The sequence below is a fragment of the Emys orbicularis genome, chromosome 23, assembly GCF_028017835.1.
Source record: "Emys orbicularis isolate rEmyOrb1 chromosome 23, rEmyOrb1.hap1, whole genome shotgun sequence".
NCBI classification, from domain to species: domain Eukaryota; kingdom Metazoa; phylum Chordata; order Testudines; family Emydidae; genus Emys; species Emys orbicularis.
The window spans coordinates 7,585,785-7,604,670 of record NC_088705.1 but is presented as its reverse complement, the minus strand read 5'-3'; the positions used below and the strand labels follow the sequence as shown (position 1 = coordinate 7,604,670).

General features: G+C 56.6%; 2 protein-coding genes across 2 annotated transcripts; one reads left to right on the top strand and one right to left on the bottom strand.

The window, feature by feature from the left end:
• Positions 1–710: 710 nt before the first annotated feature.
• TMEM54 (transmembrane protein 54) lies at positions 711–11,046 on the top strand. The gene is made up of 7 exons (XM_065421841.1): positions 711–734; positions 1,846–1,894; positions 5,875–6,068; positions 8,115–8,174; positions 9,044–9,232; positions 9,962–10,093; positions 10,954–11,046. Exons 1-7 carry the CDS (start codon positions 711–713, stop codon positions 11,044–11,046), a joined length of 741 nt encoding a protein of 246 aa, XP_065277913.1.
• A 2,390-nt stretch (positions 11,047–13,436) lies between these two features.
• On the bottom strand, positions 13,437–17,695 carry HPCA (hippocalcin). The gene is made up of 3 exons (XM_065421664.1): positions 17,318–17,695; positions 14,563–14,668; positions 13,437–13,534 (listed from the first exon to the last, which is right to left on the bottom strand). Exons 1-3 carry the CDS (start codon positions 17,693–17,695, stop codon positions 13,437–13,439), a joined length of 582 nt encoding a protein of 193 aa, XP_065277736.1.
• Between the last annotated feature and the right edge of the window lie 1,191 nt (positions 17,696–18,886).

The following is an 18,886-nucleotide window of genomic DNA, read 5'->3' as shown; positions in this document are numbered from 1 at the left end:
CGGTTACAAATGTTCCTGGTTTGAAACTGGGTTGTGGCAGGGAGGCCTTATTCTCCCTCCACGGGTCACTTCATCTAATGTCACTGAGGAATCTAGGTAGCGTGAAGGGTCTGGGGGGAAGGTAGGTGTGTATTGTCTGCCCTCTAGAAGCCACTGTCTGACTTCTGGAATTGCTACTTTGGCCTAATTCTAGATGAGATTTCTGAGCCAGCACATGCTTCACCGTACTCTAATGAACTCTACTCTGTCCATGGAGGTTACTCCTGACCTACGCTTTCCGGAGTGAAGAATAGGGCTGCACTGGACAGGAGGAGCCATTTGGAGGTGAACGTCTCCAGTGTGCTGCGGAGGAATCGAAATCAGATACGGAACAATTGCATGCTGTATGACAAAGCAGTGACGACTCGGCAACTTCCTGTCCTGCTTTGTGGTGCTTCCCTGCTAGCAGTGCGGAGTTCTAACGCAACTATACACGCAGTCCCTCTAAACTTCATCTTCGCCCCCTCCTCAGCCAGCCAGGCAGCTACTGTTCACTGCATTTTGTAAATACCAGAGGCTACTTAGCAAACGGAGGTTGGAGTGGGACTAGCCGAATGCTCTCTTGGCGAAGCTTTGCTGTGAGCCAAAGGTGGCTTACTAGTGTCACTGAGAATGGACCTGCTTTCCCCTCCCAGTGAGTGGAGTGAGCTGCAGAGCAAGGACTGGTGGACATGAACTTCTTCTGGAAGGTTCAGGTAAGATTTTGGTGGTGTTGCTTTGGATGGGGCAATATGGAGACTGCAGCATCCACCCACCACGTCACTGTCTGCTACAAAATCCAGCTAGTGCTAAAACAGGCCCATTAGTCAATGCGATACAAATTAACAGGAACCTTTCCTGACTTTCCCACCCCTAGGTTGAGCAGCTGCCCAATCAAGAAAAAGGGCCTGACCCAGGGACCAGGATTTTAATAAGGAATGAAATTGCAGCTCTGGGGCTGACTCATGTTAGCAATGTACCAGTGACAACTTGCAGGAGAAATGGGGTGAGGTGAAGCAAGTACTGTACATAATACTCCAGCGCCCCCTACCAGGGTGTGCTGGGTATTGCAGTAGTGACTGCCAACTGCAATAGTTGAAAGGGAATAATAGCCCACACCATAAAGCAGGAGTGGGGATTACAAACCCCTGACACAAGCAATATAGAAAACATGATGGGATGTGCAGATCCTGTGCTCAGCTGAGGAAACTATTCATATCCTCATTTAGTCACAACTAGTTCAGCTGTTCTGTTGTCATCACAGACGTTCTAATCAGTATCTTGTTTTCATGATCTTTGTAGAGAGTCGCTCCTAGTGAGGAGGATGGTTGAATGTGGCTTGGCGGCCACAACTGGAGAGGCACAGAGGCGGTGGCAAACACCGTGATCAAGAGCAGGTAGTGGGATTAGAGGGACCTATGCTTAGAAACAGGGCGAGGTGGGGAAGTCCCTGGATTATCCAGTAGAGCGCAGATCTTGAATCGGATTAAGGCTGTGGGGGGTGATACGGCCCTGCTTCCCAGGCTGTGTGAACAGTCTGCAGCATTTCACACCCCTGAGGTCGATATCTGGAGATGGGGGAGGCCCTGTGAGACCTGCAGGTACAGAGCTTGGAGTTGGGTGCGGCAGCAACAGGGATGGCACGAAGAGTAGCTGCACGGCAGTAGCATAGAGTTGAGACCACAAGTGGTGGCGGTGGGATGTTTGGTGGCACAGATTGCATTAGAACTTGTAGCCTTGGGTGCATGACTTTGGCAACTGCTAGTGAAGAAAAGACACTTCAATCATGAGTCTTTCACTCCTGCTTCCCTGCTCTCCTTTTGTCAGCGGGTTAGGTGGAGCTTGGGCGTCTTTCGCACAGAAGCGATCTCTGTTGGTAAGTGTTCTGCTCCTGTCCCCATAGAAATGCAGTGTCCTTCACCTCAATACCCATCTCCTTCACTGTATCCAGTTCTGTCACCACAGGAGACCATACTGTGCAGGACGGCTGCCTAGCAAGGAGGTCTTTGTGAGGCAACTCAAGTGTCTGTAGTAAGGAGAAACTGAACAAAGCCTTACACAGGGCACAATGCAAGGCAAGTAGTAACAAGACATCCCAAATGGAGGAAAGAGTGCACAGCAGGCACTGGGCATCCGCTGCACTGGAGTAGAAGAGAGGCTGTAGTAACGAAATGATGGAGCAATTTCTAATGACTGAATAGGACAAGAGACTGGCATGGAGCTCAGACTGAGAGGTGAATTATTAACAACGTCCGTCTGGCTCCATGGTGGCACCTGCCTAATGCTGTAGCTGTGGAAGGATTTTGAAAATACCACCTTAAATAGATTATGCCACTTCCGTAAGAATTCAGCTACCTCCCGAGTTCTTTCATTCACAGCCTGGCTGTTTCTCTAAGGTCTGGAGATTGCACGGGATAAAATCCTGGTCCCATTAAGTCCATGGAAATTCTGTCAACTTAGGGCCAAGATTTCACCCATACTCTACATTTGGAGACTTGATTTCTTCTCCCCGTGGGCTCTGATTGGGACCGCTTTCCACACAGCTTTTCAGTGCTGGATCTCTCTGGTGCACCCACCACTGTCACATCTAGGCACCGAGAGGATGCAGAAACTGTAAACCTTTTGAATAGGAAGGTTCTGCCTTGAAATTTGTGTGCAGGCTCTCCTGGGAGCTGAAATCGTTGGGGGGGCTGTGCTAACCATCTGCAAGGGTGGAAGGAGAAATCCACAGAAGGTTAGCAGCAAAACTGCTTAAAATTGAGTGAGCGAGTGACCTAAAATGCCTGGACACATCAAAAACCCCTTGTGGTTTGGGGATGTGACAATGGAACATACAGTCCAGCTGAGCTTGTCACCCAGCAGAGAGAGGCCCTCCCAGCTCTCCTCCAAGAGAGGCCCTGCCTGCATCATGGTTATTGCTTGTGCAGTTCTAGCAGGTTTTCTGTGATCATAGTGCAAAAGGATGGCTTGAGAGCGGCAGTTGTAGTCCCCAGGGAGGAGTGAGATGAATCCTTGCTCATAAAAGTCAAGGAAACCATGGAAGAGCTCTCCTAGCAACGCTGTTGCTAGCATGACTTCAGCTGTAAGATGCTTGGAGGAGCCTTAAAGCCAGCACTTCCTGAAGAATGTTTAGTGATTGCGTCTTCGGCATGCGGCTGTTTGGGGAAAGCCTACATGCAAGCCAGTGGAGGGGTAGGGTGCAGAGTTGCTGGGGCAGGCATGACATGGTGCCCCATGGTATAGAAATGTAGATAGAATCATCACCCTGGGATAGGGTTTGAAGTGTGCAATGTTACCGCCTCCAAGATGGGGAGGTCAGCAGGGTGGGTGGATGGACACCCCCAAGCAAGAAGACTGGGGAGTCTTGGAGATTGGCATCTGCATGTAGATGGGCGGCAAACGCCCTGTGTAAGGAGTGGGTTGCCTGCATGGTATAAAACCTCTATCTTGGGATTTCTGTTAAAACTTTACTCATGTCGGGGGACCAGCTCCCTCGCTCCAGAGTTCCGCTGCACTGCAGGCTGCCCCTTCAGGCTGGGAGCCAAGGAACCTGGAGCCACAGGATCACAAGGGAAGCATGCAGTGTCTGGCCCCTCTGCAGGGAGAGGCCTACCTACCTAGATCACTGCAGCCAGGAGATGGGAGCTGCGGTGGGCGGGGTTTGAGCTCTGAATCACCTTTCCTGGGGCAGGGGAAGGTGGAGTTGAGCCCTTTTGTTCTGGCCTGGGGAGCTAGTCAAACAGGAAGAGCAGATTTAAAACAGCCGTGGGAAGGTAACTGCAGCTGCGGCAGGGACTCGGTGCATGGAAGAGTGCGCGCAGGTCGGGGCAGGGCCAGGGAGTGCCAGGAACTCAGCCTGCCTCTGCCTGCTCCCGGGGGATGAAAGCAGAGACGCCTTAACATGGACCCTCTTTGAAGCAACAATGGCCTGATCTGAGAGCTGCCAAGATGTGTCGACTGGGTGAGTGGCTTCCTTTCCCCAAAGTGACAGGGAGGGGAGGGAATTTCGCACCCTGGTCCGGCTCGGGGGCCGGACTGGAAGGGCAGTGGTGGATTGGAGACTGGTGGGGCCTCGTCTGCATCATCCTGTGGTGGGTTTTTTTTTCTTTCTCAAAGGCCTTCCTGTAAGAGCTTGGAAATGAGGAGCCCCAGCTAAAGCTGGCGAGTGGGAAACGATCAGTGGGATTGCAAACGTGAGAAATGAGGCTGGAGGATCAAAGCCCAGATCTCGTCCTGATCACAGGGAGGGGGTGACCACAGGATTCCAGGGGCAGTCCTGGGAGCTGGTCACCAGAGGCCACAACGTAGCACGTCTTGCTTCTTCAGCACCTTCCACCCAAGGCTCTGGGGAAGCGTGAGGTTGGGCAGCATCCTTCTCCGTCTACAGCTGGGGCACAGAATGGGCGAAGTGACTTGCCCAAGGCCACCCAGTGCCTGACCGAGCTGGGAATAGAAGCACAGTCCACCCAGATCCCCCATCTGTGAGCTCTGGTTCCAGGGGAGGGCGGGCGGTTGATAACATCACCTCCAGAAAGCAGAGCTCCTGTCCGTACAGGCGCATCAGGCTCTGCTATCTCAAAAGGCTTTGCACCAGGGGCTCCAGCCTGTGTTTGGAACAGGGTAGGTCTGGAATTGGAGTAAGAAAGCCCTGCCCCAAAGAGCAGTTCATGGCGGGTTGCTAGGATCACATGAGTTGTGAGTTCTGTTTCGCAGAGTTGTAAGCTCTAGTGTGGAGAGGGCTTGGGCACCCTCCCGCTCACACCCTTGTTGGGAGGGGAGGAGATGATCTCTTGGCGTTTTGATGTTTAACGTGTGGTTAATCTTTAAAGAAATCTGTTTGTTTTGTAGAAAGCTTCTGATTACAGAACTTCCTTGTCCCTTTCTTAGTCTCTGTGCTGCAGGGTCTTAGATCCACCTGCTGGAGCTCTCGGGGCAGGGAGCTATGGGAGAGTCCGCTCTGGCCCGCGTTGCTCCCCGCTATTCATTCCATTCCTCCCGTAAGGACAGAGTGGAGCAGGAGTAACTGACCTCCCCCCAGCAGCCAGGGCCCCTGAGGCTGGGACTGGAATATGGGCCAGTGCTCCTGCCGGCCGTCCTGCGGGGAGAGGCTGGGAATGGAGTCTCCGAGGGGCCACCTGCCTGGTGCTCCTGTGCCCTCCTAGCTAAGGAACCCTGAGTACAGTTCCACTCGGCTCTCCCGCCCTATCCACTATCTTATTGCTTCTCTGGGCCCCTCTAGAAGCCTTTGTAGATAGCACAGCTGCCCTGTGCCTTGGGGCTGGACTGCCCTGAGCCCCCCACAGCCTTGCTCTCTTGCCTTCCGATCCTTCCTCTCTTCAGTCAGTGCCGCCCTGTGGCACCGCTCCCCTCTGCTCGCCCCATCCCTCTGCTCCACTTCTGGTCCCGTGCCCTGTCCGAACCACTCACCTGTCTGAGAACGCTGCCGCGCTCGCCCAGGCGCTAGTCGGGCGTGTGTAACCGCCGTGCGCTCACGTCCCAGCCCTGGGACTCGACTGGCGGGTGTGGGACTGGGACCGATCCCGTCTGTGCTGCTCAGCTACCCCAGCCGTGCCCTGCCACCCACAGGGCAAATTCTCTGGGACAGGCTCTTTGGCTGCTCCAGAGTCCTGGTCAGGAGTTCAGAGAGGATTTTTATAGGGCATTACAACAGCATCAGTGCTTCTCATAGCTTCATCCGTGCCCGCTCCGCCCCTCACGGCAGTGTCAGCGGGGCTGTAAGGTCCTTGGGGCAGGGGTCTGTGTGGCTGTGCTTGTTCTGTGCCTGCCCATCGTGGTGCTGCCTGGACCCGAACTAGAGCTGCAGCGAGCTGAGCCCCTCCCTTCTCTCCTGCACAGACACCCTCGATCCCAGCAGCTTCCAGAAGCTCCTGATGAAGACGGGGCTCATCCTGATTGTGATCGGACACCTCAGTTTCATCTCCGGAGCCCTCGTGCATGGGACCGTGCTGCGCTACGTGGCAAACCCCCAGGATGCCATCTCCCTGCAGTACGCCATCGCCAACATCATCTCGGTGACCTCGGCCATCCTGGTACTGCTTTCCTGGCATGCTGGCTCTGCTCGGGGGTGGGGAGGCTACAGAGAACGGGCGTAGAGGATGCTTGTTAGGAGGCAGGAGAGTGGACGGACCATAAGATGTGGTTTAGGGTCTGGGAGGGGACACCCTAGGTTAAAGCTGTGGGATGGGGGGGAATGCCCGTCTCTCTCCAGGCTGCAGGTGTTTGGTGGGAAGCCCCCTGCTGAAGTAGAGGCCGACGGATGGGAGATCCTGCTGGGGACCAGTGGAGCGTGGGTGCGAAGACCGCGCTTCCCTTTACCCACACAAAGCTGTGCTCTGCTGCCTCCCAGGGCTGACCAAGTTACTTACTAGGGCTGTCATCAGGGGAAAGCACTTGGCTTTAAATGCCTGACATGGCTGGGCCTGGGAGCTGTGTGGCCAGAGATCCCCCTCCCCACCCCCACCTGCAGTTTCTTGCTGCTGTTTAAGCAAACAAAATCTGGCATCAAAGTTTCTTTGTTTTCCTGATTAATCTCCCCCCCCTCACCCGCCGAGTCCGGGCCTGAGAGCTGCGGTCTCTTCCCTTCCTGCAGCCCACATGGGCGCTCCGTACCTCTTCATTCTTACGGCTGCTGTAGCTGGGACAGCCATGGCTGCAGCATCAGCCACAGAAACCCCCCAAAGCCTGGTGGGCCAGATTCAGCACTGGGGTGAACAGGAGCAATCTGGTCCCCAGTCTGACACCAAAAGGTACCTAGGCTACGTGGCAGCTCTTTGGGGCAGGGACTGGCATGATGGCGCCCGGGTCTAGCTGGGGCCATAATACGTCACAGTACGTGGAGCCGTCCCTGTTAGTCTCGCCAGCCAATGAAAAGGGAGAGGGTACTCCAGTGGGTGGGGCGCTACCCTCGGATTTGGGAGACCCAGGTTCAATTCCTTGCTGGGCCACAGACCCGGGCAAATCACTTAGTCTTTGTGCCTCAGTTTCCCATCTGTCCAATGAGGATAATAGCACTGCCCACCTCCCAGGGGTGTTGGGAGGAGAGAGACTGCAGCCATGGGGGCCAGTTAAGTACCTGGATGGCAGATGGAGCCATTCTGGGCAGATTCTCATGTGAATGTTGCAGCCCCTGCAAGAGACTCACCCCCGGGGACAGAGACCATCCCAGGTCCTGTTAGAAACCGGGCGCTGCCAAGCTGTGTTTAAGGAAAGCTCTAGAACCGGTGAGCGCGGATTCGGTAGCGACTGGGGAAAGCTCCTGTTGCGGGCCCCGGTACAGAGCACTCGCTGCCTTTCCAACACTTGCGAACATTAAGCCCTTGACAAAAATAAAAGCCAATCCTAGAAAATCACCTACCCTTAAAGTCTCTGATTGCCGGGGGTTTCTAAGGCCACCGGAGTTCTCTCTCCCCCAAGCTGGCCTCGGAAGCTGTCAAGCCGGCACCAGTCAGTTTAATTGTTAACCCTAATTATTATTATTATTTCAGGCACTTGCAGAACGTTCAGTGACGTGCCTCACTCCACAATGAGGGGTGGGTGCGACTCTCCCCTGGGCTGAGCTGCTGCAGTTGGCACGTCAGCTCAGCCTGGTTCAGGAAGGCGAGCTGCAGCCCCGATTACGAGCCAGCCCTTCGGAAGAGGTCACGGAGTCCTGTCGATCTCTGGCACCTGCTGGAGCAGCCTCCTCCCTGCTGTACCTCCTCCGAAGCGAGCGGTGGGACAGCAGGGCGAAACAGTGCCTCCTTTTGGTTTTAATAACATCCGCATTTGAATAGTCGCAGCTGGCCCTGAACGTTGGCACCCTATTGTGGGGAATGGCAATGCGATTGTTTTCCTGGAGGTGGGCTCCTAAGGGTGGCTGTGCCTGGATTTCTATAGGGGCGGCTATCCAGCTGCATCTATAGCAGAGGGCTAGGAAGTTTAGATTTTTTGGGGAGGAACCAACTGAAGTAAACAGCAAATAATGTGGGGGTAAGACAACAGCCCCCAAGTCCCTGGGGCTTTCCGTACCAGTTCTTTCTAACTTGAGGGGCTTGGCAGAGAATCTCCCCCCATTGCTGTGTCTGTTTCCTTTGCAGACCATCTCCTGTGGCATAGCTGCGATTGTGCTGTCCAGATACCTTTCCCTAACAGCCCTGGTAAGGACGGCTCCCGAATTCCCCCAAAGTCCTGTCATGCTGCAGGAGCCTGCCCCTACCAAAGGCAGCGCTCTGCTGGGGAAAGGGCCTGTTTCTCTCGAGCGTGTCTCGTCTTTCACTCTGGATGGGTCTGTCTGGGTTCTCTGATCCTCTCGGCTGTTTGCAAGTTTCCCCTCTGGCACTTTAGAGGGAAAAGATTTGTTTGAACTTGAGCCTGGGAATGCATTCTGGGAACTTGCCTGGTGAGGCTGCAGCTCCGTGCCCCGCCCAGCGAGAGAGAGCTGCACTGCACGAGTTAGACATACACGCTTTAGTGGCTCCATGCGAGCTTCAAACCCCAGAGCAGGCTGTAAGGCTCGGGAGAAAGTAGCACGCATTTCTAGGGGCAATGGAGATGGAGGGTGAGCTCCCTTCCCACCCCAGGAGAGGGTTGGGGATAGAGGAGGGGGAGGAAGCCGAAGTACTTGCAAACTTTTAAATTAATCTCATGATTCTCCTTTTGGGGAAACTGAGGCAGAGGCTGAGTCTGTGTCTAAGGGTGCAGTGCAGGGTGACTCACCCACCCTTCAAGGAAAGAAAGGGCAGCTGCATGAAACATACCAGACATGGCTTATTTGTAGCTCTCTGGGGGAAGGCTGTGGTGGGATACCAGGGGATGTCTCGTAGAATATGGTTGGTCCGTACCCCCTGTGACTCAGTGGGAGGGTGCGCCCAGGCCTGTGCTCAGACCACGTGCACCTGTGGTGACTGAATTCCCTGGCATCTGTGTGAAGGGCCAGCAGTGGGAGGGATGCAGGCAGCCTGCCCCGTGGGCCTGTGCCCCCCAGCCCTTGCTGTAACTAGCTGTGTTTCTCTCTGACTCGCCGCAGAAGTGGGCGGTCTTCTCCCTCAGCATAAGCAGCACCCTGCTCTCGCTCTTCTGCTCCGTGGGGCTGGCGGTCTCCATTATTCTCACCTTCGCCAACAAAGGGAACGCCCTGCTGGCCACCTGCACCTTCGCCGATGTGGAGCTGATCCAGATCTCCCACGAGTGCTCCTTCGACCCCACCCGCGTCTATGTAAGTGCTTGGGAGGGTCTGACATCCCTGTGAGAGGGGGACGCTCCCGCTCTGGCATAGCAGTATCTAGTAATGCCCCTGGCACCCACCCAGCAAGGGCAGAAGCTGCTGCAGTGAGACCCCGCTGCAGCTGAGACCTTGGGGGTGGAATACGGGGTGTTTATGGGGTTTCAGGGATTATTTTTGCCGTCCTCTGTAGCGTGGGGGCATGGTTCACTTGCTGGGATCCCATAGCTGGGGCCTTGAGCATAGGGTGCACCGGGGACTCTCCCTGCAGTGTGCAGTTCAGGCTCTTGGAATGTTAATCTGTGGGCTTAATATAGGGGCCTCTGGGTGAAAATGAACGGCCAGTGTCCACCTAGATGATCTAATGGTTCCTTCTGGCCTTAAAGGCTCTGATCATGTCGCTGCTTCTAATACCACCACCACTGTGCCCTTCTCGCCCCTTCCGTCTGGGGACCTCAGAAGGCTGTAGACACTTGTGCATTAAATGTCCCGGGCTAGAGAAAGTATCATCCTTGCTTTAAAGAGGGGGAGACTGAAGCACGGGGAGGAGGGGACATGACCTGCCTGAGATCGCACAGTGAGTCAGCAGCAGGGCTGGGCGTTGAACCTACTGTTAACCCCAACGTGCCTGTCTTTGGATCGGGCCTTTGGGAAGGTGGAGCTCAATGGAACAGCTCCCCTTGGCTTTGGTGGGTTTGGCTCAGGCCCCACTCCTCTCCGCAGAGCTCCACGCTGTCCCTCTGGACCATGTCCCTGATACTCGACGCGGTGGAGATCATCTTCAGCATCCGGTGCTTCCTGCTCACCCTCGCGCTCCTCAACCTGAAACTGTGTCGGAGGACCCGCAAGAAAAAGGTAACCCTGGCGTGCCTGGTCTCCCCACCCCGGCTCTGGAGCCCCTGTTCTCCCCCCTTCTAAGGGCTGTGGGACTGGATTTACAATGTCCTATTTGTAACTGCTCTCTTTGGCTGAATCCCGGGGTTTGTTTCTGCTCCGTGGGATGTGCACAGGGGGAGATGATGTCAGGTTCTCAGCTCGCTCCCAGCGCTGTCAATGGGGCTGCTGTAATAGCTCAGGATCTGGCCCCAAGTGGCTGGCTCCATCCCACCCATTGGCCGGTGTGGTAAGTCGGAGCAGCTGGGCCAGGCGTCCCATTGTGATACCAGACCCCGTCCTTCAGCTCCCAGTGCTGGGAGATGCCGGTTGGCTATTGATTCAGGCCCCTCCAGCTTTGGCATGGGCCAAGCTCACTCCTTGTCAGAGCTGCTGCCCATGATCCCAAAGCTCCTCCCAGCCTGGCACTTAGGGACTTGGCCATCAGAGGGGATGGTTCTGTGTAGCTCTTCCCAGGGCTTTCAGCCACTGTGTGCTTGAGCACTGCAGAGGGTTTCCTCAATCCGGCTGCTGTGTTTGAGCAGTTTTGCCTGGGTGCCAAAGCCCTGCATGCCCCCAAATGGAAACTGGGGATCCCACCTCCATCAGAGACCAGGATCAAAAGGCCGAGGCTAGAGCCTGGCTCTGTCTGATGTGTGTAACTAGGGCCGCCCTGTGCAAAAGACACAGGCTGGGGCTCAGAGTGGATCCGCATGGAGTGTTGCCTGATCAGTCAAGCGCTGAGGCCTGTGTCTGAGCACTGCGGCCCGGTGCCTTGCTTTTAGGGGTGCTCTAGTGCCCGGCGACTCCGTTTTCACACTCGCTTCCCATGTCGTTTCAAGGTCACGTTGCAGCTTGTCCCAGTGGAGAATCGAGAAGCCAGTGAGGGCCGTGTCCTCCTGAGGCAGGGCAGAGTGGAGACGGTGTGGCTCTGAACAGGCCCGAGGAGCCTCCGCTCGTGCATCAACCTCATGGACCTGCCCCCAACCAGGCTCTGCTGTCCCAGCAACCTCAGGGGCTTGATTTCCTCCCTCCATTGTTCTCCCATATGCTGCACTGGCCTCATGGCTCATGCTCTCCCAGCCTCTGCCCTCCCAGCCTCCTCCCCAGGGCGGTGCTGTTGCTCAGACCCATTGCTGTACTGAGGGGAAGGGATCCTCCACCCGGCTTGACACGTGTCCTACCTGCTGCCTTAATCTCCCAGCCCTCTCCTGCTCGCCTGGCTGCAGGGAGCGAGCGAGGAAAGGGCTGGGAGTTGTTGGATGTAAACTGGCCTCCCCCAGCCAGGGATAGACAAAATCTCGCTCTCAGAGTGCCTAGGTCTGACATCATCCCACAAGCAGCTGCACGGAGACAAAACTTTATTCTGAAGATATTAAAAGAACAAAAGCAATCCCCCACCCCATGCACTCCCCTTGTTACTGGAAGGGACGAGCAAGCGTCTGCTTTGAAGGGTGCGTGAACACACCGGGACACGTTGATCTCCACAGCCTGGGCTGAGAGCGTTGGTGGGGTCGGGGGGGGGGCAGGGGTTGTGCTGACAGAGCCTTGCCTGTGACTTGGGGCTTCTGCCTCTGTGTTAAGTGGGGGGGGCCCCTGCTGAACCCCCCCTCCCCTTGCCAAGGGGATCTGTGTGCAGCCAGACCAAAATACTGATGAACAAAATCATGTGACAGACAGCAGTGGCCTTTAATGTGTGCGCTGGGGTCCTCAGGGCTGCCCCCCATCTGTGCTAAGTGGGGGAGGCTACAATCAGCTGGGAGGTGGGGGGGCAGCCTAAGGGCTGAGGCTGCTACCACTGACTCTCTCCTTCCCCCTTGGGACTTACTCAGCCCCTGCCCTCCAGCTGGGGCAGGCTGTAGAGGTGGGTGTATCCCCTTCCACCCAGGACACTGTCAGGGGAGGTGTCCTCCTCTACCCAGCCAGCTGTGGATGGGGGGAGAGGGCAGGAAGTCCAACTTCTGGCTCAGTAAGAGAGGATCTGCCATGGCTACATTCTGCCAGCACCCCCAGCTGTGTTGGGAATTCATTTTGCTTAACTCCTTCAGACACCAGCTGTGAGGGCAAGTCCCCTGTGCAGGCGGATTACTCCCCACCCCGCCCCCTTCAGCCCCTGAATGAGCAGCTCTGGGGCTGTGGCCAGAGCCCCTCCCGTTGCTGACTGATCTTTCCCCATCAAGCTTCTTCCATAAGCCCCCAACTTTAGCCTCTGCATGGCCCCATGGCTGAAGAAAGGCCCCAGCCCCTGCTGTGCACCCGGGGTTGGCAGAAGCCGGGGACTTGGCTTGCTCTGGCGCTCGCTGCTAAGCTTTTGGGGGCTGACTCCGTGGAAAATCCTGGCAGAAGCTAGAAGCGAGGGAAGTGTTCAGCCGGGAGGGCCTCTCCCGAGCTGCATGGGGAAAATACCCAGCTCTGTTCGTGCTCCTACAGCCCTAGCTGAAGTCTCCCACCTTCCACTAGCTGCAGAGACACCAGCCTATTCCCTCTAGCTTCGCCTATGGCGACCAGCTCGAGAAGGGAGGGCCAGGCCCTCTCTGCTCCCCTACGCGTGTGCCCCCAACGCACCAGTCAGTCCTCAGGGGAAACACGAATAGGCAGCCTGGAGCGCAGCCTGACCCAGCGAAGTGGCTCTTCACTACAGCTACCTGCTGGCCCTGCAGCGGCTTCATCCCTCCCATTTTGCAGGGCTGGCATCTGGGGGGCAGTGAAGGGGTAAGAGCACCTGCCTGTGTTCCTGCTGGGGGGAGGGGAGACTGTGAGCTTAGGCCCCCCCCTTCAGCGTACCGCAGGCTGCTGGTGCAGCCAATGGGTTGTGGGCTGAGATGAGCAGCTCCTCCTTCCCCCTGTGGAGGAGCAGAGCTTGAAAGAGGGGCAGCTATTTCTCCCTGCTGCCACTTCCCATGCAGACTGCAGCAACCCAGCCAGGGGAGCGAACGCTGCAAGGCCCCGGCTGCACTGGCCAACCTCACAAGGCAGAGATCCTGAGCAAGGCGACCAAGGCCCGCCCCACCTCCCAGGGACCCCCGGGCCCTGTGCTCCCGCCAGCAGGCTGGCTCCTGTTCTGTCTGCCTCCCACCCGCCCCGAGAGCCCCAGAACCTGCTGAACGTTCCCAAGGACGTGGCTACGGACTCAGCATGAGGGAAGCAGGGTGGATGAGTTGAGAAAACAGTGGCCGTGCTGTCGTTTCATGAGAGCATGTCCGTTCACCCAGAGGATTATGGGAAGCTGGCCTCCATGGCGGAGCCGGTGATTTCGTGAGGTCAGGTGTCTTGGCAGTGCTCTCTGGAGAGGATGGGTCCCATCCCCCACTCCCCTCAGGAGGGCTCAGAACTGCGAGGCGCTGCTGGGGTCGCACTGCAACAGCCGCACGATCGAGGGGTCGCTCTTGGCACCTTTGATGAACTCTTCCAGTGAGAGTTTGCCTGGGGAAAGGAGAGAAGAAAGGGCCTGGTGTGTCCACGGCCGGGTCAGCTCAAAGGCTGCCTGCATCTGAAATCGGCTTGACCCTTTCCAGGCCAGGACCAGCCCCCTCCCCAACCTGGCAATACAGGGCTGTGGATTGCAACCCCTGAGTCAAGAATGCACAACAGAGTAATTGCCCTCTCTCTGCTGCAGCTCGATAGCTATGGGCACCTACGGGGAGGGGAGGCTGTCCGGGAAAGGGCTTCTCAGGTCCCTGCCGCGTGAACTAATTCTCCTGTCGGCTGGGAACGGGACCCTTGCCCCCAGAGCAGTGAGGATGGTGAGGGTGGAGCTGCTGTTCCTACAACAGTGCCTTGCCTGGGACAGAGTTTTCTGGACTGACCGTAATTAAGTGGAGACCAGACATCTTCCCATGCCCTGTTCTTTCCCGCCCCGACCTGGGCTGGCCTGGCAGGGGAAAGTTGGACAGACTAAGCCCAGGAGCGGGCTGCTGAATTTCTCCTTATGGTCTTTGTCCTCACAGCCCCCCGTGAGGCAGGGCATGGCTATTATCTCCAATGGGCAATAGAGGCACAGAGATTAAGGGACTTTCCCTGGGTGATGGAATCGGTGGCGGAGCAGGGTATTGCACCCACATCTCCCCAACTGCACCCTGGTGCCCTAACCACTGGGCCACCCGTCCAAATAGCCTCGCCCTTAACTGCAGGGCCCAGGAAGTAAGTGGGTCTGTGTGTCTGATGCCACTTTTGGTTTTGCTTTAAACACAGTCGAGCCTGCTGGCCTTGGGCTTAGCCCCTCCAAGGAGCCAGGGGACTAGGTCGCCAGAAGCCATTGCTATATGATAGCACGGCCACAGGAGAGCAGCCGTCAGTCTCTTCCCCCCCACCCCCTGCTGTGATTCCTTCCCCCTCCCCCCCCCGCTAAACGAAAACGATGCATTTAATCAGTTTGCGTGTCTCTGATCCTAAGACCCCTGGATTTAGCAATGAGACCTTTCCTTAATCTCCCTCCGTCTCCTCTCATTTACCGTCATTATTAGTATCCATCTGTCGGAAGATTTTTTCCGTTCTCTTCTCTGGAGTCGATTCATCCTCAGGCATCTTCATCACCGAGGAAACCATTTTGTAGATGGCCTAGGGGTGGGAGAACAGGACAGAGGGGGAGTCGTGACCTCTGCCGACTCAACCCTGCAATTGCCATTCCTAGGGGTGGGTGTAGGGGGTCAGTGGAGGGGGGAGGCCCGGGGGAGTAGCTGCAAAAGCCACGGAGCTAAGGCAGGGAGGGCTCACGCCTGCCTTTGCAAACAGGTTTTGGTTTTACATTGGAGAATGAGCGTCATTTAAAAAAAAAACCAGTGGAATAAGCCTGTTAGCGGCATCAACTCCCGGAACATCAGCAGGGAAATACAATGGAACAGACTTGATTAAGCAAGATCAGTGTAATAGCTACTGGGTCATTTCCTCAGGCGGGGCCCGGCTGCTGCAGCGCGGCGTCTGTAACTAAGATTCAGAGTGCCGGGGCTGTGGTGTTAATTCCAAAGCTAGCCCCAGCCCTAGGGCAATGGTGGTGATGTGCTGGCGAGGGCGCCCTCCCGCTCCCTACGCCCCCCAGACCAACTCAGCCCGTCTCGCCCTCTCCCCCAGGGACACCTGGTAATGGCCTGCTCTGCAGAGGGCAGGTGTTACAGCCCTGGCTTGGCTGTTCAGGGGAGTTGCTCTTTTCTCCAGTTTACAATAGAGGTGGTGGCTTGTACCCCCACCCAATCTGGACGTCCACATCAGAAGCAGCTTCTCATACTAGGCCACAGATGGACACTGGGATGACCTGGTGAATGGGGCCCAACTGCCACTAGCTCTGCTCAGGTGACGGAGCGGCTGCAGTTCGCACCTGGCTGCACTTGTGAAGCGTGGAGGGGGCTGGCCCCAGCCCAGCAGCTCGAGTTACAGTGAAAACACCAGGCGCTAACAAACTGTCGCCCGCAGAGGGCAGAGAGGAGCTAGGGAGGATTCCTGCTAGTTCCCCTGCGAGACCTTGGCAGCATCCCCACGTCCCAGGCTGGGTTACCCATCCCAGGCGGGCAAGCTCATGACTCCTGCCGCCCGGGCTGGTCCTAGGGTGAAGGGAAGCAGACAGTGCCCCTCTGAACAGATCTCAGTGTCCATCTGACATGGGGACAAGACCAACGCCTATACTCCCTGCAGGGGCTAGTGCACAGGGTACCCCGCCGAAAGTGCGGAAGACATGCCCCTCATGTCAGGTCTCCTATGCTCGGACAGTGGAGTACAGCTGGGTCTCCTCTCGCCACTAGAGACATAGCCACCAGGGCTCCCGAATGCCAAATGTCCTAGCCAAGAAGCCCATTTCCCTCCCTGCTCCCCCATTCCAGTTACTCCTTGCCTTGGGCCCTTCAAGGTTTTGATTTGCAGAGGAGAGACTCAGTATAAAAGGCTCTGGCTTTCAGATGCTTCACTGCTCCCACCCCCAAGCAATGAGTGTCCTGGGCTCCTGCGTCCTGCCGCGCTCCCACCTGGCTCACGGCAGCAATTGCATTAAGCCCTGCCAGGACCAGCTTGATCCTTCCTGCATCTCAGTGGGAAATCGGAGTCAGCCATTAGCTTCGCCCCTGGATTCAAAGCCACGGTTCCCCCACAGGCACGGGAGCTTTCACTGCCAACGTACCAACTCCTCGGCTACTAGGGCAGATTTTAAATCCCTTCGCCCAGGACCTAAAGCAGCAGAGACCAGTTTGGATGAGAGGCCGGTCTCTTGCTTTGAGAGCAACACTCTTTGTTTCTGCGAAAAGCGGACACCACGGACTGGCAGCATCCTGGCCTTTCATCGGAGAAGGGAGATTTTGAGCAGAGGGCAAGGCTCGGGGGTCTGGACAGCGTGACCTTCTCCCAGCCCTGCCAGAAGGCTGCCCTTCAGAGCCAGGCAAGAGACCCGTGATGGACAGTCACCTCACACTCTGCCCTTTGCTAATCTGTCCGGCTCACCCTTCCCCCATTAAATTCGACTCTTCAGTCTGCTCTTGCCCCGCTCAGCATCACCGCTCAGCGGAGAGAGGGAGGGAGGCTGGGGCACAGGCTGAGGAGGAGGCCAGGAGACGCAAGCTTTTTTATGACATGCTTTGTGGAGTCCTTGTTAAAGCACATACGTACGTACCCCACCATTCTCTGGCCACACAAGCCTGTGAAGGGAATCTGCTCCTCCTTATAAAGTCCAGCCCCCACCCCTCCATCCTCCCAAGTGTCATCATCCTCCAGCCACTGAATCCCACCTGGTCCCTGCATCCCCTGGGCTGACAGACACATGTGGCCTGCCTGCATTAGCCCCCGAAGCAGTGCTAGTCCCTGGGGCAAACAGAACAAACCTATCCGATCCAATTCCCAGCTGGACTGCGCCCTGGCTGGTTGCTGACACCAGGGCAGGGTGGAGGAGATACACTCGCCCTTCTGAGCTGGGGCGAATGACTAGTCAGGGTGCATGGCTCTGGAGAACTGGCCCTGTTCAAGCTAGTCCCAACTCCCTGGGCAGGATGCAGGATTAGTCCCTATGGGGCATTTCCTAGTGGAAGGGGCCTACATGGACGCCTGGATCTCAGCTAGCTGAGTCCCTGATCCAAAGCCATTGACATCAAGGGGAATCTTTCCCTTGACTGCAATGGCCTTTGGCTCAGGCCCATAGGCAGGGCAATACAGCAAGCTCATCCAGCAGCAGCCCAGGCACAAGGAAGCCACACGGCCAAGGGGAGAGGGAATTGGGGAAGGGGGTCGTTTTACCTGCACGATCTCCAGCATCTCCTCCCGGCTGATATAGCCGTTACCATCCAGGTCATACATGCTGAAGGCCCACATGAGCTTCTGCTCCAGTTTGCCCCGGGAGGTGACGCTGAGGGCGATGATGAACTCTCGGAAGTCGATCGTGCCGTCCCCGTTGGTGTCGAAGGTGCGGAAGACGTGCTCGGCAAACTTGGAGGCGTCGCCGTAGGGAAAGAAGTTGGCATAGATCTTCTTGAACTCCTCCACGTTCAGGATGCCGGTGGGACAGTCCTTGAGGAAGCCCTTGTACCACTCCTGCAGCTCCAGATCCGAGAACTCTGTGTTCTCCCGCAGGTCCTGGAGCATCTCTGGACGCAGTTTGCTATTCTGCTTCCCCATGGTCACTTCACAGCCTTAATCTGGGCCCCAGGAGCCAAAGAGATGAGAGGCAGATCTGGTCAGTCCCTCTCCCAACTACCAGCACCCTTCCCGGGTGGGTATCTCAGCTCCTTCCTCGGCTACGAGCACCCATCGTGGACTCAATACTGGACAGACTGGGTGAAATGCTCTGGCCTATTCTACAGGAGGTCAGTCTAGATGATAGAATGGTCTCATCTGGCCTTAAACTCTACAACGCCCGCCTCTAAACCAGCCTCGCACAGGCCTCGGCACGACTGCCCCACCCAGGAGCTGGTTAGCGTCCTGCGCAGCGTCCTGGTTTTGTACAGCACCGAGCACCGTGGGGCTCGAAGGTGTTTTGGGGATATAAGTAGTAGGTCAGGATTCACTCAAATATTACAGTACCTAAAGGAATATTGCCTACCTGAGTCGGAACCAGCCCCCCAAACCCCGCCATGGCAGGAAACTGGACCTCGCTGAGCCAATTTAGAACTCACTGCCCCATGGAGTCAGAAAGCTCCCATCCCCCTAGGCAGCCCTGGAGACATTGTCCTCCTCCTTGCCAGCGCACTGAGCAGTCATCCCACAATGACCTACCACAGGCCCGCTGATGCTGCCAGGTTCCCGCATCGGCTCCACTGCAGAAAAGAGACAGCATTTGCTTAGCTCGAGCAGCTGCTGCTGGGGGAGGTTTCTGCACGGAGGTGGGAGGAGCCATGAATCATCCTTGATTACTAGGCACCCACTGGAGGCACTTTAGGAAGCAGGTGAAGCGTCTATGTGGCCGCCTTTCACACCAGGCGTTCCCAGGGCTGGGCAGAGAGACTGGGGCAGAGGGACGATGACTCGAATGATAAGCAACTCTTCAAAGTTACTGCGCTGCAAGTAGCTACGGCAGAGATTTTGCTGGGACGGTCTAAACGCCAGGAGGGCAGGGGGAAGATTGGAGAAGCGTTGGTGCGCAGGGGAGGGGGAATGATCCTTTCCATACCTCTCAGCCCAGACCACCGAGGGCATCTCCTGCCTTTCACCCAAATGGCTGGCCCCACTGGAGGCATGGCTGCCCCTGGATCCGCAGGGAGCAGAGCCGGCCCATGGCAGCTCCCCTAAAGGCGGCCAGAAGAGTGAGATTCTGTCTCTTCAGTGCAGCCCTCACCAACAGGCCCTCACGCCCTCTAGACTCCCCTTCTC

Bases quoted from the DNA above. Each gene is read 5' to 3' on its own strand.
- TMEM54 (XM_065421841.1), top strand. From the start codon at position 711: ATGAACTTCTTCTGGAAGGTTCAG. The intron at 1,895-5,874 runs GTAAGTGTTCTG...TCTCCTGCACAG, and splicing joins CACAGAAGCGATCTCTGTTG to ACACCCTCGATCCCAGCAGC. The intron at 8,175-9,043 runs GTAAGGACGGCT...GACTCGCCGCAG, and splicing joins ACCTTTCCCTAACAGCCCTG to AAGTGGGCGGTCTTCTCCCT.
- HPCA (XM_065421664.1), bottom strand. From the start codon at position 17,695: ATGGGGAAGCAGAATAGCAAACTGCGTCCAGAGATGCTCCAGGACCTG. The intron at 14,669-17,317 runs GTAAAACGACCC...TCCCACCCCTAG, and splicing joins AGATGCTGGAGATCGTGCAG to GCCATCTACAAAATGGTTTC. The intron at 13,535-14,562 runs GTAAATGAGAGG...TCCTTTCCCCAG, and splicing joins GATGGATACTAATAATGACG to GCAAACTCTCACTGGAAGAG.